Below are 16,340 nucleotides of genomic sequence, written 5' to 3'. Positions count from 1 at the left end.
TCAATATATTTAACTTTTATGTAACTGTGAAACGTGAAATAATTTGCGACATGACGATTCATACTCTTTTTAGCCTAACTTTAGTTCATTATTTATATCTTTTGAAACTATTTTTAAGAGTAAAATGTTACAACACGTCTTCTGTAATCTGCCTCGGTCGAATAAATTAGCTGACGTCGATATGACGTTGACATTCGCGTCAAGCTGTGACAGCCAGCTGTGCTCACTCTATAGGCTTTGAAAAGTTTAATTTAAACACATTCATTTGCTAGTCATATTTACTTTAAATAATCACTTAAAATATGTTTTAAAAACAAAATGGAATCGTTTTACAGAACTCTTATATTTACAATTTTAGTATGTCAGCTAACAGTAGTGTTCGCGCACGATCACCTACTCGAAGGCATTTATTGCGGTAAGGAAAATTGTTATAATGTGCTCGGTGTCACAAGAGAAGCTACTAAGAATGAAATTGCTAAAAGTTATCGTCAACTGGCGCGAAAATTCCATCCAGACATGCATCGAGGCGAAAAGGAAAAGAAGGAAGCCGAAGTAAACTTTAATCGCATCGCCACCGCGTACGAAATACTCCGGGACGAAGAAGAAAGAGCCGACTACGACTATATGTTGGATAATCCTCAGGAATATTATGCTCACTACTACAGGTACTACAGACGTCGTATGGCACCTAAAGTCGACGTGAGAATCGTTTTGGCTGTAACCATCAGTGTCATATCCCTTATACAGTACTATAGCGCCTGGTCTAAGTATGATACGGCGATTAAGTATTTCATGACAATACCTAAGTACAGAAATAGAGCATTGGAAATAGCTAAAACAGAAGTAAAAGAATCACAAGGTAAAGGTAAAGTTAAGAAAAGTAAAGCTGAAATGAAAGAAGAACAGGATAGGGTTATAAGACGAGTTATAGAAGAAAATATGGACATAAAAGGAGGGTATGCAAAACCAGAAATAAAAGACATTCTTTGGGTACAATTGGTAATTCTGCCATACACAATATCATATTATATTTATTGGTATGCAAGATGGCTTTGGAAGTTCACTATTCTCAATCAACCATATGGGACTGAAGAAAAGTTGTATTTAATCAGAAAATATATGAGTCTCGGTCAACATCAGTTCAATGCTTTAGAAGAAGAAGAAAAACAAGGGTATTTAGATGAGGAGTTGTGGATTAAGGAAAACTTCTTAGTGTGGAAAGAAATTAAAGATGAAGAAACCAAAAAAGCTTTAGCTGAGAACAATAAATATAAACAGTACAGAAGGTATATGAAATCACATGGAGTCGGTCGCATGACCTTTGATGATTCATGATAGGATCATATTTGTGTCATTTATTTAAATTGTTAAACATATAACTTTGATTTTATTAAAGAATTCTATGTACTTGACTGAAAAATAATTTATTTTAAACATTTATTTGGAGTGCATATGAATAAAACAAATGTTTATACAATTCAATGTTTTATTATTTCTTTATTTCTATTCATTTCAACATACTACATGATATAACCACACATTCATAATTTACAAACATCACAAATGGCATTTCCTTAAGGCATTCTAACGTTCAAAGCACTGAAGCCTTGCTTATATCATCGTACATTCCAGGTGTTAATTACATATTTCGTATTCCAAGGCGAAGAGCTTATCTGCAATAAAGGTAACTTGAAAATTTAATTATGAACGAAATTCTCCATAGTACTTAATATTTAGATATTTTTATCCATAATACCAAAAAAAATTAGAAAGTTTATTCATACAAATACTGTACTAAAGATTTTTTCCTCACAAAAACAAATTGAAATTCTGTATTGATTTAATTATATTCACTTAATGCAATCATTAAACTCAGAATCCAAAAGTTATTTAAAAATAGATGGTCTCCTGCTGTGAGGTTATCACTAGGTCAATAACTTCCTAGTTTCGTACTAATCCCACAATATAGTGAAAAAAAGACAATCAAAAATAATTTTATTACAGATAAGCCAAACAAAAAAAATATCATTATTCTGACATTCACTGTGTCTAATGTACTTAATTATCTTCAGAAAATCATTAATTGTACATACATTTGCAATGGCAGTGCGTTTATAATATTATATAGAATAATATTAATTAAGAAATAAAACTGGAATATTCCAAATATTATGTAAGATATTTTTTTATTTCTTATCTATTATATAATTTAAATAAAAAAAAATAAAAAAGAACTGGAATGTCAAGATGAATTTCAATTGTTATAATATTTAGATTAATTTCCTTTCTATTTCTAATAAAGAGTAAACATATTTATTTTATTCATTTGAAAATACTGAGCCTACAAACAAAAAACCACATAGTCTTTTATCATTGCTTAATTATTTATCTATCGTTAACTTATATTTTAATTTACAATGCATGACATTCAATTGTACAGCCAAACCTAATTAATTTAAATGTCGAAGTTCGAAAATATATTTCCTTTTATTATTAGACACTATCAATAAGGATATTTCTGACATTATTAAATGAACAAAGCAATCGTAGGTTAAGAATTGCATATATGGAATAGATTCTGCACACAATGTTGAAATAATGTTTAATAATTAAATAAAAATCTCTGACTCAAATAGTAGTGCAGTACAGCGTCGATTATCCGAACGTCCATAAACCAATCAACCGATAGCTTCAATACTTTTGTTTTGGTTTTTTGTTTAAATATGTTTTTTGTTTAAAAAAAATCAATTGTACAATTGTTGAAATGCTTCAATGGTCGATTCAATATTTTACAAATTTCTATCTAGATCTATAATCTGTTGTTGTTGTGTTGTTTTACATACGTATTTGCAATTTCGATCTAAAATATCTTAAATAGTTTACTTTATGCGATTTTCTGTTAAAGATATTACAAAAATGTCATTATCCTTATATGATATTTGTTAAGTTATATGAAGGCGCTTTCATCTTAGAAAGAAAATTAATTCTCAAAGTAATTGACTACGATTGTAAAATTTGTCATGTTCCCGAATTAATAGGAAAAAATCGTTTCAATAGTATATGTAATATTAATCCAATCTGAATTTAAATTACAATTATAATATTCTCGTGAAAAAATTGAAATAGATTTTTTTTTGTTTAATATAGTTAACTATATATTTATTTTAAACTGACTTCACATTTCAATATATCGAATAATAATAATAATACCTTGAAAGACAATAACAGTTAAAAGAATAAAATTCCACCCTGACACTTTAACCAAAAAAACTTATTCATTTAAAATGGCAGCTTTAATAAAACAAATATTGGGGAATGTCAGAAAACTTCAATTAGTTAATTTCTATCTACATATTAGTATACTGTACTCAAAATAATGACTCATGACTATATTTGTCGTTTTTTAATTGTTGTTATCTAAAATAGCTATTTTACACATTACATAGTTTGTTTAGCTTAAAAATATGCCCCACTATTATTATAGATCTCATACATTTACATTAAATAGAAATGAAAGTTATGATGTTGAATAATTTGCATTTTTACCAATTTTTTAGTGTGATAATGTCAATATACATCGATGAAGCTGGCTGCATGACTTACTGTCAAGTTCCGCCGATCGTGGGAGCGAGAGAGCGGAACGAACGATAGAGAGGCACGAGCGGAGTAAGCGTTCGGTTTGTGACGCATAATCTATCTTCCACTTCATCATCAGTCCATTGATTTTATCGAAAAAAATGTAATTTTAAAACAACAAAAATTGTGTCTTTTCATAATATACAGTAACATTTTTTTTTGTGAGCCTGGTTTCTGGTAGACAATGCGTTTTAGCGTTAAACCAATCCAACCCCCCTCCCCCGCGCCCCCCTTGTGTGTTTTATTGTATTGTGTTAATTTTTTGTATTGTGTGCACTAAAGAATTCAAAATAAAAAATATATATGTATTATACATATATATAATTTCAATTTATTTTAAAATATTATTATTCCCTTCTAAAAATAGAAAACTAATTCATTTATGAAAATATTTTTATATACAAAAAACAAAAATATTTTATATATCTTGCTCGTATTAAGGATGTGCAGGGTTAAATCTTTGCCCTTTTATTTTGCTAGGAAAATATTACGTTTTATCTTGTTATTCTTTATAGGTCCTTATCATTGATATTATAATCTGTGGCACGTTTTTTTTCTTATTTATATTGCGTTGAACAATCCCTTTTAACAAGACTAAATTATTTAATATTAATTTATTAAACATATTTTTTTACATTTATAAGGACACATAGTTTTCTTAATTTACGGTTTGTATTTTTATGTACATTTTTTGTTTTATTAAAAAGTCTAATATTGAACGTTATTAAAATATCAATGACAGGGTTGAATTGGAATATCTTAAATTGATTATAATATTAAAAAAATAAACGACATGTTATGTTTAATATTTTCAAATACAGTCACACCAAAATAAAGTAGTATAGCAAGGCGACTTCGAATGACATCCAAATGCAAATGGTTGTATAATCTATATTATGCATACAATTCAACTTTATTATATTAAATTTAACTATAAAATACAGTTTATCTTCATACATATAATACATAAACATTGTTTTTCAATGTAATACATAATTACTAATTATATTTTTATATAATTTTCGGATTTTAACTAATAATAACAGACTTTGAATACTATTTTTTTTACGCAGGCACACTTAAAATTTCAAGAATAGGACAATCATTCATTACATTCACTTTATGGCAACATTGAAATTCAGTCTGAAGAGGCTCGTTCTTGAAATAATGCCAATTCTGATGTAACACCAATTATAGGCAGAATTTCACCCATTAAATGTTTTTTTTAATTTACTTTATTTTATGCATTAGCGGTCGCGTTTTCGCGGTTTCACCGCCAGATGCAGAGCTTGCCCTCAAACGGGCGTTTCGTGATCAGTTTCGTCGATTCGTCCCAAACGCCATGCATTTGGATCTGTCGCTGTAAATGCAAATTCAATAGTCATGTTATTATTATTATCATTTGTAAAATTAAAAAGTATGATTCAATTTAGGAATAGGAAAGGATATTTTAAGGAAAAAATAAAACATTTAAGATAAAAGCGATAGTGTAAAACAAAATGTGATTATTAATGTGAAAGTAACAAAAAAAATAGTAAATAAATTTTCGGTAATTCTATAAACAAATATTTTTTATTTATATCAACTTGCTTTTTGCGTGTTATAAAACTGTGGCATTATAAATTTCGTGTTAATGTTGCCTTCATATAAAAATAAACAGGCAAATTTTAAAGCGTCAAGTTGTGCAAGTGACTAATTTGACATTTCGATGGTTTTTTTTATAGAAAAGAAGGGCGACAGATTAAATAAAAACAATGAAAACAAAAATTACCTGGAAAATTCTCGGTCTTCCGAACATGCTTGGTTTTTGGTACTTTGGGATAGGACTTAGGGATATTTCATAAAATATTAATTATAATAAAGCTTCGTTATAACCATATTTAACCCTAATTATGTTTGAAGTGAAGGTAACAAGATTTTAAAGCATCGTGGTGTTAGGTCAAGATATACGAACTTTTTCAGTCATTTCATAAATATACAAAACACAAAAAAATATAGGGGATTAAAATTTATACAATACCACTTACAACACAATACACTTAAGGAAATTATTTTACAAACTTCTTTGTAATTTTTTATTTTTTAAAAAAAGTAACATTATTTGTATCAAACAAAAAGCAAGTTGATTTTTTTATCTGTGAAGAAAAGCTTGTGCGATGTTTAGATTATGCCAGTGACTCGCGCTAGTAACACAACACTAGCTATTAACAATGACTAAGCAAAGCATGTTTATCTCGACCCTTGTATATATTCACACATTTAATATCTAAATATAGACACAAATAAGACTAGGATCGACATTATGAATACGTGCAGTATTATTTTCTAGAAATTTTCCTTTTATTATGATGTACCGATATCTTTTTTGAGTAAAAGAAAATTCTTAAGAAAATAACAATACGGTTATGAAAATTAACTTTTAAGATAAAGCGTGAAAATAATACTTATTTATAAAATATTATGTGCGTTAAATTGTACTTGTCACTTATAATAATATTTAAAATGTCTACAAATGTTCTTTAAGACCTTTATGTCATAGATAATACATACGATTAAAATTCTTAGCTTTTACATACAAATGTAACTACACTAATGTAAATATTAAATGACATGAATATCAGATCACTGAGTAAAATTGAACAATTAAAATTAAAAAAGTTATTATTATTAATAATTATAAAAAAATCACGATATTTTTACCTCTTTCTTAGAGTATATAGGACGGAATTTGGTAATTTTCGACAACCATTACAATTACAAAATTATCAGCCAATAATTATCAAAATTATATTTTTTCAACATTAAGCTTAAATTTTTATTAGTCCAAACTCCCAAGTAAGATGTTTGCGTTTGTTTGCTAATATTTATTGTTTTATGAAAAAAAAATGTCAATCGATACAAATAATACTAGCACTAGAAAATAAAAATAGTTTGTGCGATAATAAATATTTTAAATCCTATTAATAAAAATTATTACTAACGAATTAGTCAATTCACACAAGACAAGTGCAAACAAGGCATGGAATGGTCACTTTAATAAAAAGTTTTAAAATATTTAGTATTAAAAATGAGTACACCGAATGTATGAGAGGGGGTAAATTTAGGAAGTTCTTAGGTACAATAGATATTTGGGAGTAAAAGAGGAAAATGGGGAAAAACCGTCGTTCAGCAGGCGTGGGAGGGCGTCGGCAGCAACGGCGCGTGCTCGCCTGGAGCGACACGTTACAAGCATTGTACATACATACATTGAAATGCATTTAACGGCAACACAATAAAAAAAATACAGTACAATCTCACTAATCCGCGATTTTGATACTCCGAATATAATTCTTGACCTTGAAATACCGAAATGTCTAATAATCCAAAGTATTCCGGATTGTTAGAATATATTTCTTAAAACTATTCAGGAAAATTCGATTATAGATTAGATAAGAAGATTATAATTTTACACGGATAAAAGAAGAAGACAATCAACAACAAAAGGTAACAATCAAAAATTACTTTTACACAATCTAACCATTTATTATTCAGGAATTCTTTGGCCTTCAGTGCCGGAATAATGAGATTCTACTGTATATACATGATATAGATATTTGTATATAATAAAATCGTTTTTTCAATATGTAAATATTTCAAGACTTTCTTTATTGTTTTGCCAGTAACTGTCGAAATGAAATTGAATTTAGTAAAAAAACCAGCACAATTTATTTAAAAAAACAACATAATGGTAGATAATTTTTATATGTATTTAATGTGCAGATCCGATCTTTTTTATCTATCAAACGAATTTATTTGCTATAAATTTTCCATGACGACTTCCTATTATAAAATAAGATATAATGTAGCTCAGATTGTTTAAAGAGTATTCGTGTTTATGTCATGCGTAAACATGCTCTACGGTAATGGTTATAATCTTAGGTATAATAATCACATAAATAAATTAATAGATTAATTAGCTCTATGAGTATTGTTTTTTAAAAATACAGATAATATTAACTACTTTGATACTAGTAAATATAGTATATAAATACATATATGCGTAAGTAAAATATGTAAAGTTTTCTTATATAATATATATAAGGTAATTTATTATAGACATATATTTTATATGTTGGTGCCATTTTAGGAGTAAATGGCTGAAATTTCTAATTTTTACTTAAGCATTTCTATATCTCAATCGTTTAATTAACAAATAGGTTCTACTCACGCAACACCTTTGCTTCGTAAGATCGATCGAAAAAGAAATGTTGATACTTATATAGTAAAAGTTACATTCTAGGAAAATTTTAAATGTTACTGTTTGTTATTGTTACTAGTAATTACGACGCAATTTACTAGTTGTTCAATTGTGTTGCGAACACTATCATAAACAAGTAGGTCTTTGCTTATTTTTTTTTTCAAACAATTATTAAGCTAATAATAATTACGTTCTAAATATAAAATTCTAGAATACATTATACGAAGAAACCCGATTAACCAGATGTCAAATTTTTGATATTTGTTAATTTTTTGTAACTAAGGCAGGCACGGCCGGCAGGCAGAGGAACCTGAGAATCTAGTATTAAGATACTCCGTTCTCATTAAGGCGTTACGTCTTGAGTGTCGCCTCTCAATGCCGCGCTTTGCCTCGTTACCAGAGCGAGGAATTGAAAATATTAAACATTTGTTTCTCCAAAGTGGGAGTCGAATCTACAAACGCCACGCCACGACAGCCTTATTTGGTTTTATAATTTTTTTATTGTTGTGGTTAAGTTTTCGAATAAACTTCGGATATTCGAATGTAAGCTCAAGCTTAAATATAATAATGAGCTTAAATCATGAAAGAAAATATACAAAAGTACGTTTGTATATATATTTTTTAATATTTTGTTATACTATAAGTGTTCATACCCTTTTTAAAATTTGTCTTTGAATCAAATTTACGTGTCTACAAAAACATGTAGAAATTCCAAGTAATATCGAATCATTCATAACTCAAGGCCGGATAATCGAGTCTCCACATAGTATATTAGAATATGATTAATGCATGCATAGTATATATAAATAGCATCCTAATTAAAACGTCTAAATGAAGCTAATCTCACCTCGTAGAATATAAATATTTTTAACGGATATATGGCGTATTTTATTATAAATGAAAACAAGCATTCATTAAACAAGAAACATTTTGTTAAAAGCCGTATGTCATAAAATTATTTTAAGGATATATATTATGTACAAGATAGAGCCCTCGTGGCGCAGGGGCACAAGCGTGTGACTGTAAACGCGACGGCCATGGGTTCGATTCCCACACGTGGGATTGAAATATTAAATATTTTGATTTCCTCGGTTTGATAACTGGTTGATTTCTGCTAATCAACACGCAATGTCTCAAGAAAGCAATGCGCGAGATACAGTGAAGCAATAGTATTATAAAAAAAATAATTTCCTATTTAGAATTAAACTATAACCAAATTCTCCAGATATCTAGTATACACTATACATCCGTTAAAAACATTAACATAAACAACCCTTAAAAGATAAAATAAAGCATATAAAATTAAATCCCACGTCATTTCAATACAAAAAAAAACTAAAATTACCTTGCAACTGTCTATTCAAGAGCGCAGTGATGCCGGGTCCGTCGCCCGCCTTCTTCACTACCAGCATGGGTTTGTCCTCGCCCTCCTCGTAGCTGTTGGGCAGGTGGCCGTTGCTTACTGACATTGTTTCGCTCACCTGAAATATCATTATAATACGTAACGTATTTTATTTCTGCAGGTAGCGTTTGGCGCTCCGCTCTTACTACCCCGTTAGGGATACAATGTGAAGTCAAGTTAAGGTAGGTTATAAGTAACGTATAGTATAGCCCAGTGGCGTAGCTAGGGGGGTGCGAGCGGGGCGGTCGCACCGGGCATCAAAAAGAAAAGGGCATCAAAGTCGATGATCAGTGTTTTTTCTTTGTTTTTTTTAGACTTTATACCATTTTAAAGGGCATCAAGTCCTTTAAGCCGCACCGGGCATCAAAAGGAAAGGGGCATCAAAGTCGACGATCACTTTGTTTTTTTAGAAGTCATCGTCGATGATTACCTTTTTTTTTTTTTAGAACTCATCAACAGGAAAGGGGCATCAAGTCCATCGAGCCGCACTGGGCAGCAAATACCCTAGCTACGCCACTGGTATAGCCTCGATTATTTGAACGACAGTTAATCGAACCCCAAATGCCTAATGCGGCAAATTTGAGAGAGGAAGCATGTAGAAGTTTCAGAAAGTTCTGGCCAAAAGTACTATAATTTCTATAATATACAAATACCTACTACAGTTACGTTTTCTTATATAAAAACATAAGTTTATCGTCCAACAAGGTATTGCTGCAAAAAGTGAAAAAGAAAACGAAAGTGGCAATCAAGCCGAGTCGAATTGTCACGAATAGTCTAATACCGAGTATTATCTAACTTTCTTTATTTCAATGGTTATACATTTCCCACGCTTATACCAAATTAGTTATTGCATAAAATTTCAGAAATCTCTGAGTTTTTATTTAGTTTCATGCTACATGCATATAGCGAGGTAGAGAGAGGGAACCTGGGAACCTAGTGTTAAGCTAAAAGAACCTATGTAATTTTTAGATACAGTGCTTAAAGTATGAAAGGCGTGAATAAAATGTCTTTAAGGACTATTAATGCTAGATTTTCTAGACAAAAAGATAGCAAGAAGAAAATATACAAATTTTTCCTTATGGCTTATTATTATTCTTATCTTAAATTGACCAAAAAAACTCGCATTTTTTTCAAGAAATAAGACCTTTCATATAAAAAAAAACTCGAATACTTCATTACGAATCTCTAAGGAGTTTTATATTTTTTTTCTAAACGCTTTATTAAGTCAGCTTAAAGCAATAACTGAATAAAAATATAAGGTTGTAGGAAATAGCATCTTGTTAAAAACAATTTAAATGATTTTAGTAGCAGCAGACTTAGAATAGCTTAATAGGGAAAGTCAATTAAAGTCTATCTGCAAATCCCATCTGTTCTCGGTAGATCCATTAGAATTAATTTCTTTGTAACTCAATTTACTTACTACGAAACTAGTATATTAATGTCTATTTTATATTATATCGCTTTATCTCGTTAATAGCAGGGTAGACAGAACGCACGCAGTGAAAACCATTTCATTCTCCGCTCTCTGCCCGAATTCGAGATATTGCGTATTGAGTGGCGGAAATCGACACCACGCTTCTATTGCAAGAACAGCAAAATAAAAAAAAACATCTCCTTAATTGATTAATACGTAGATAATGTCCTACTAACAGATGGTTTCTGCATCCTTAATAAAATGATAGACATAAAAAGTATATAGAAAAAAAATAAAAACAAGGCAAACTAACCTGCATAAGCTTATGAACAACATCTCTACCGAGTATGTGATCGAACACCGCTTGCAAGAACGCATCAGATATGATGGAAAGCTTCAACTTATCCCGATGCCACACTAACACTCTTGACTCCTCCATTGCCATTATTGACACCTGGAACATTATTGCACCAAGTTTTATTTGATAATTATTGCAAGGTTTGACATTCACATTGGTTAAAAATGAATTACATAATAATATACAAAATAAATATTTAATAAGAGATTAAAATATAATTTCAGTACAATATACATACAGCCTAGATCCTAAAAGAACGAACCTGGAAGAACTCATCTGTAGACACGCCAAACCACTCGGGCGAGTCGAGGAAATGATGCGGGAACACGATGTGCAGCGCTCGCTGGTTCTGAGACACGACTAGCCTGGAAACGTAAATATTTCATTATTTAGATATTGAAATTAAATAAAACGAAATTAATTGTAATCAATATCGTTTGTTTATTATCAGTTATGATCGATGCTAACAAAAAAGGTAGTAAAAAAACTTAGTCTAAAATTCGATTATTTACCTAAACAACAACTTTAAAAACTAAAATAAAAACTGTATGAAACATTCATTCGTTTCGAAGAACAATCTAGTAGGCACTAAGCGAGTAAAACCAGGGCAAACAAAAGGGCACAATCCGAAATAAAATACGCTAAGACCGGGTTAATTAGAGCAAGCCAAGTCAGAGGTCAAGCAAGGAGAATAAAACTGTAATTGCAAACATAACCCATTTCGCCTTTAAGTAATTTATGTGACTTGCTTCTATTTGAAAGCCTAGTCTTACAAATTAGTAGGACTTTGACTTTACGTTTTGTTTTGAATGGGAACGATTTTGTTTTATATTACTTGGAAAACAGAGAGAAATATATTTAATGACATAATTCTTTCTGTTTTCGTTCTCCAATTTTATTGCGTTATTAGAGATATTGCTTCCTGGGTGTGAGAACTTTACGATCGTTTAACTAGACCTGCCTGCCTGTAATTTATATCTTATACATACATATATGTTCAAGGTATAGTTAGTGTAACGCTACAGACATATACCACCAGCATCGGCCATCAAAACAGCCTGCGTCCACGTCCACGTCCACTCAGTCCGGCCGTCAAAGGTGAAGTGAGTCATTGAGTACGAGTAGCGTAGTGGTCAACTTACTCACTCCTACTTATTACTATATTCATTATATTTCTATACACGACAGTCATTATCAACTATGTAGACAATCTACTCATATCATGATATGAGGCATTTTTAAGAAAATTGTCAAAACAAAATTTTCTTGTTTCATCTTCACACATCTTCTCATTTGTCGCTGAGATGAGGTAGAACGGAGAGAACTTAGTGATAATTTATATAATATTTATCTTGTTAACAAATTGAGAAAATAAATGTATAAGTAAATAAGTAATATAATAAGAATGTATACCTACCTACAAATAACAACTCTTTAGTGAAATTTGTTTATAAAAACGTAGCAAAAATACATAATACTTAATGACGTCAAATATCAACAATTCACGTCCTACAAACCAAATACTGTTTTTTATTATAGAATTTCAAAAGCACTTTGTTAGGTTTCGTTCTTTGGCCTAGTAAGTATCGCGAGGTCAATACGGCGTTTTAAACAAATTTCACTGCAGTCGTTATATTTTATTTGTATGAAAATGGTACAGTGCTAGTCAATTAGGTTACTTTTCACCTTACACTTGTTATTTGGATGCGGATTACATGAATTTAGTGTCACACACATTTACCATGCTTTAGCTTCCCGCTGTATCCCGCACATAGCGGGGTAGGGAACATGGGAACGTAATGTTAAGACACTGCGTTCCTAACTTTCCGCCGAATTCTGAAGGCTTTTCCTGTTTTTAGCTCGAATTGTCTTGCCAGAACAGGAAAATGAAAATAAATCAATACCCCGACTAAGGAATCAAACCTACAGCCATCGCGTTGACAATCGGACACTATCCCAACAAGATGGTGAAACGATTTGATGGAAGCAGTTATTTTTTACTGGTATACAGCATTTATACCAATCTCTAAATTAAGCGAAGCCTTCCATTTTAAATATATATTAACAAGTAGCTTCGCTAATTCTATGAACTATTGATATAACTTGACCTAACTAATGACTAGAGATAATCCTGACCGCAGTTTCATTGAAACGTCTAACGTGATGTAATTATAGTGAGTCTATAGTCTTCCTCGACAAGCGAACCGCACCAAATGAAAATAATTGTTCATATATAATAGACAAGATGATTTATGACTATCAATTTACTGCGAACCACGAATACCACAAGACAATAATATGCAATTTGAACCTGTAAGAGATACTCGCGCAATTAACTTCAATTACGATAAGAATAGCCACGTGTTTTACTCATGTAACTTCTTTTATCCGACTTGCCTAGAAAAAGAGTAATGTATCTACAATAAGTTTCTCAAGAGAAACCAATTAGGCCAAGGCCTATTCAGGTAATTATTTTAGCAGCAGCAGCAGCAACATGAAATCTGTTGAGTTTTTGTTTCTATGATAATATTTTTTTTGATAGCCATTGCTTTAAACATGTATGTAAACGTATTCCGGTATAATTGATGTAGGTAATCAATGAGGTTTAAGAAAAGTATTAACTAAAATATATAGTTGAAAAGATCGCAATTAAGGTAATTATGAAAAGAATTAAACACTTGTATACAATTTTACAGTTTTACAAACTGCTATTGCAGCTAAAACTACTTGCGTCATCAATGACGATAATATACAAATATCATATTACTCCACTTATTTCTATTATCAACAAAATCAATGTTCTTTATATGGACAAAAGAGATACAGAATTACAGAAAAGCATTTACCTACTATTAAAATCAGTACGCCAGGACAAAGGTCATTACAGATTACTGTACAGAGATATGGGAAGATGAAGAAAACGTAAGTAGGTAGTGGAACCTGCATGTTTCCTTTTGAGATCAAAGTTTTGTTTTTTATACCAATTTGAAGTCGGTTAATTTTTTTTAAATTCTATTTATTATTTAAAATATGTACCTACGTTGCCGCAATTGTTGCTGTGAACTTTTACATTCATACATCAAAGTTGTTTTGATGTAAAGCTCGCGATTGAAACACAAAGACCCACTGTGTAACGTGACATTCGATGCTCATACGAGACCTATAATCATCTAATTTGGTTAATTGCTAGAACCTTTTATAGTGATGTATTTATTATTAGTTTGTTCAGAGTTGGGGTCGATAATGAATAATTTGATATACTCCTATTAATTATATTATTAGAGGTTGTCGTGGCGCAGCGTCTGAATGTAAACATGACGGTTGTTGGTTCAATTCCCACGCCGGGGAATGAATTATTTCCATCTTCTCCTTGTGGTAAGAAGACAAAGGTCGGCGTTGAGTTCCGCCACAAAACACGCAATGTCTCGAAAATTGTGCAGGGCAGGGGAAATGGAATGTCTCGGCACTAGGATCCCACTGCCTATCCTACTGTATGTAAGAGACAGCGTGAAGCTAAAAAATAAAAAAAAGCTAGTATTAAGATCACAAATTCAAATCCACCAGGTGGCTAAATGTTTTGCGTAATAAATCAATGAGCCGTAGAGACATTCTACATGAACGAAAAAGAACGTAGTAAGTATTTTATTACAGGCCATATCAAATATCAGGTCTGGGTGCATCATTAACCTCTTGTCATCATAACCTTTACGTCTATTATATTGTGAATAAGGGTTTTCTTTTCCACCTTCACACAAAGAACACCTTAGTGTTTTTAGCACTCTGTTTTACTCTACTTTTCTTTTATTTAAGAGGCGATGCGATAGGCGATATAAGTCTAGAAAAAAAAATGCTATTACTAAGTTGGAAAATAGCATAAAACAGAAAACTGCTTGTTTTTAAACAATTTCTTAAAGTGGTAAAATCGAATCTATAACAACAATATTTAGACTCAGATCCTAAGCAAATGAATCACGATAGCATCTTTAATGGATTCTCAAGGCTTGTAACCTAAAATGTTTATCTCGAAAGCTTTTAAAAGAAAGTGAGCCATCCGAATTGAAAATCGTTTGTTCGGCATTTGGAGCATAATAAAATAACGAACGTACGCTGAATTTGTAAGATGTCAAAGTGAGGAGTAAAGCGGGTTTGTTACTCTCACTCACGTTATTTAATTTGAGATAATGGAACTGAAATGAAGAACAACCTTCGGAATTGGATTTTATATTTTTAACCTTTATAATAATTCTCAAGTTACACATTAAATCAGTCGGAACGAATTTCTTTTTGACTGAAGGTTCAAAAATTTTGAGACCGGTTCACCTTTATGTAGATCTCACTTGTATAATTTACAAATAATATAAACAAAATATATGAAAAGACAAAAAAATCTTAATAATAAATAACATAAAACCAAAAATGCTATAAAAAGAGTTTAGTGAGTGAGTTGCTTTAGGCTTCTTTCCGCATACTAGTTTAGGCAAAGGGAACCTAGTGTTAAGATCCCACGTACCGTCTAATTTTCAAAACATTGCATAGTGAGTACATACATATATAAATAATTCTTTTCCCAGAGTGGGAATCGAACCCACAACTTCGCCTTTACGGATAAAGCAACAACGTTTAAGTAAAAGATAGATGCCATATATAAATCTATTCCTGACAGGAGATAAACACTTCACTTCGAAATCATCTATCATATTATCCACACGGCACGTATTCCATATTAAACGCTAATGTTGCTATTCTGCATCAAATGATGATACCATGTTTAATATATCTATATTTTCTTTATTTATTTAAACTGATGCCGTTTATTTACGTTTATATTTCTATTTCTTCGCTCCGATGACGAGGCAAAGCGTGGCGTTGAGTTCTGCCAATCGACACGCAATGCCTCTAGAATTCGGCAGAAAGTGGGGAACGAAGTATTTTAACACTAGGTCGAGAGCGAGCTAATGAAAATAAGTCATTCCTAACTCCTAAGCGGAAATTGAACCCACATTTACTAGTAAACTCCACCAAAATGGCGTCCTTACAAATATTCATTACATTACATTAATCAGTCTTCACTGACTCGCACACGCCTGAACGCGAAAACATTCATTATATAATTAATATTAATACCTTGAAACTTCGGAGCATTTCGTTAATGATTCGTTATAATTTCGTAAAAAAGTAACAGCTATGTTTAGTTCGTATGATCTGAACTTTTACTCTTTTTAGCCGTGATAGGCTTACATATAACTAATAACTATAATACGTACGCTTATGCATTATTAAATATACAAAAAAT

General features: G+C 31.0%; 2 protein-coding genes across 3 annotated transcripts in view; one reads left to right on the top strand and one right to left on the bottom strand.

Moving 5' to 3' along the window:
- Window positions 1-176: 176 nt before the first annotated feature.
- Window positions 177-2,726, top strand: LOC146529130 (dnaJ homolog subfamily C member 25 homolog). Its single transcript, XM_085202064.1, has one exon. The coding sequence runs from the start codon at window positions 319-321 to the stop codon at window positions 1,333-1,335; it is 1,017 nt and encodes a 338-aa protein (XP_085058190.1). The 5' UTR covers window positions 177-318; the 3' UTR covers window positions 1,336-2,726.
- LOC146529129 (popeye domain-containing protein 3-like) overlaps window positions 1,469-16,340 on the bottom strand; it is a 45,601-nt gene continuing 30,729 nt past the window's right edge. The window contains exons 3-7 of one of the 2 annotated variants that reach the window (XR_014879027.1): window positions 11,310-11,412; window positions 11,003-11,143; window positions 9,219-9,354; window positions 5,408-6,845; window positions 1,469-4,996 (exon numbers count right to left, since the gene is read on the bottom strand). Coding sequence is in view for 1 of the 2 variants with exons in the window: in XM_085202063.1 (XP_085058189.1) it covers window positions 4,932-4,996; window positions 9,219-9,354; window positions 11,003-11,143; window positions 11,310-11,412 (445 nt within the window). In the remaining variant the exon portion in view is untranslated. The remainder of the gene's footprint in view (window positions 4,997-5,407; window positions 6,846-9,218; window positions 9,355-11,002; window positions 11,144-11,309; window positions 11,413-16,340) is intronic. The other variant, XM_085202063.1, reaches the window with a different exon arrangement.

This window comes from Heliconius melpomene, chromosome 18 (assembly GCF_056956725.1).
Source record: "Heliconius melpomene rosina isolate 202511_hmr_F chromosome 18, ASM5695672v1, whole genome shotgun sequence".
Classification (NCBI taxonomy): Eukaryota; Metazoa; Arthropoda; class Insecta; order Lepidoptera; family Nymphalidae; genus Heliconius; species Heliconius melpomene.
This window is presented reverse-complemented; position numbering and strand designations above follow the sequence as displayed.

Coding starts and splice junctions, on each gene's coding strand:
- LOC146529130 (XM_085202064.1), top strand. CDS start 319: ATGGAATCGTTTTACAGAACTCTTATATTTACAATTTTAGTATGTCAG.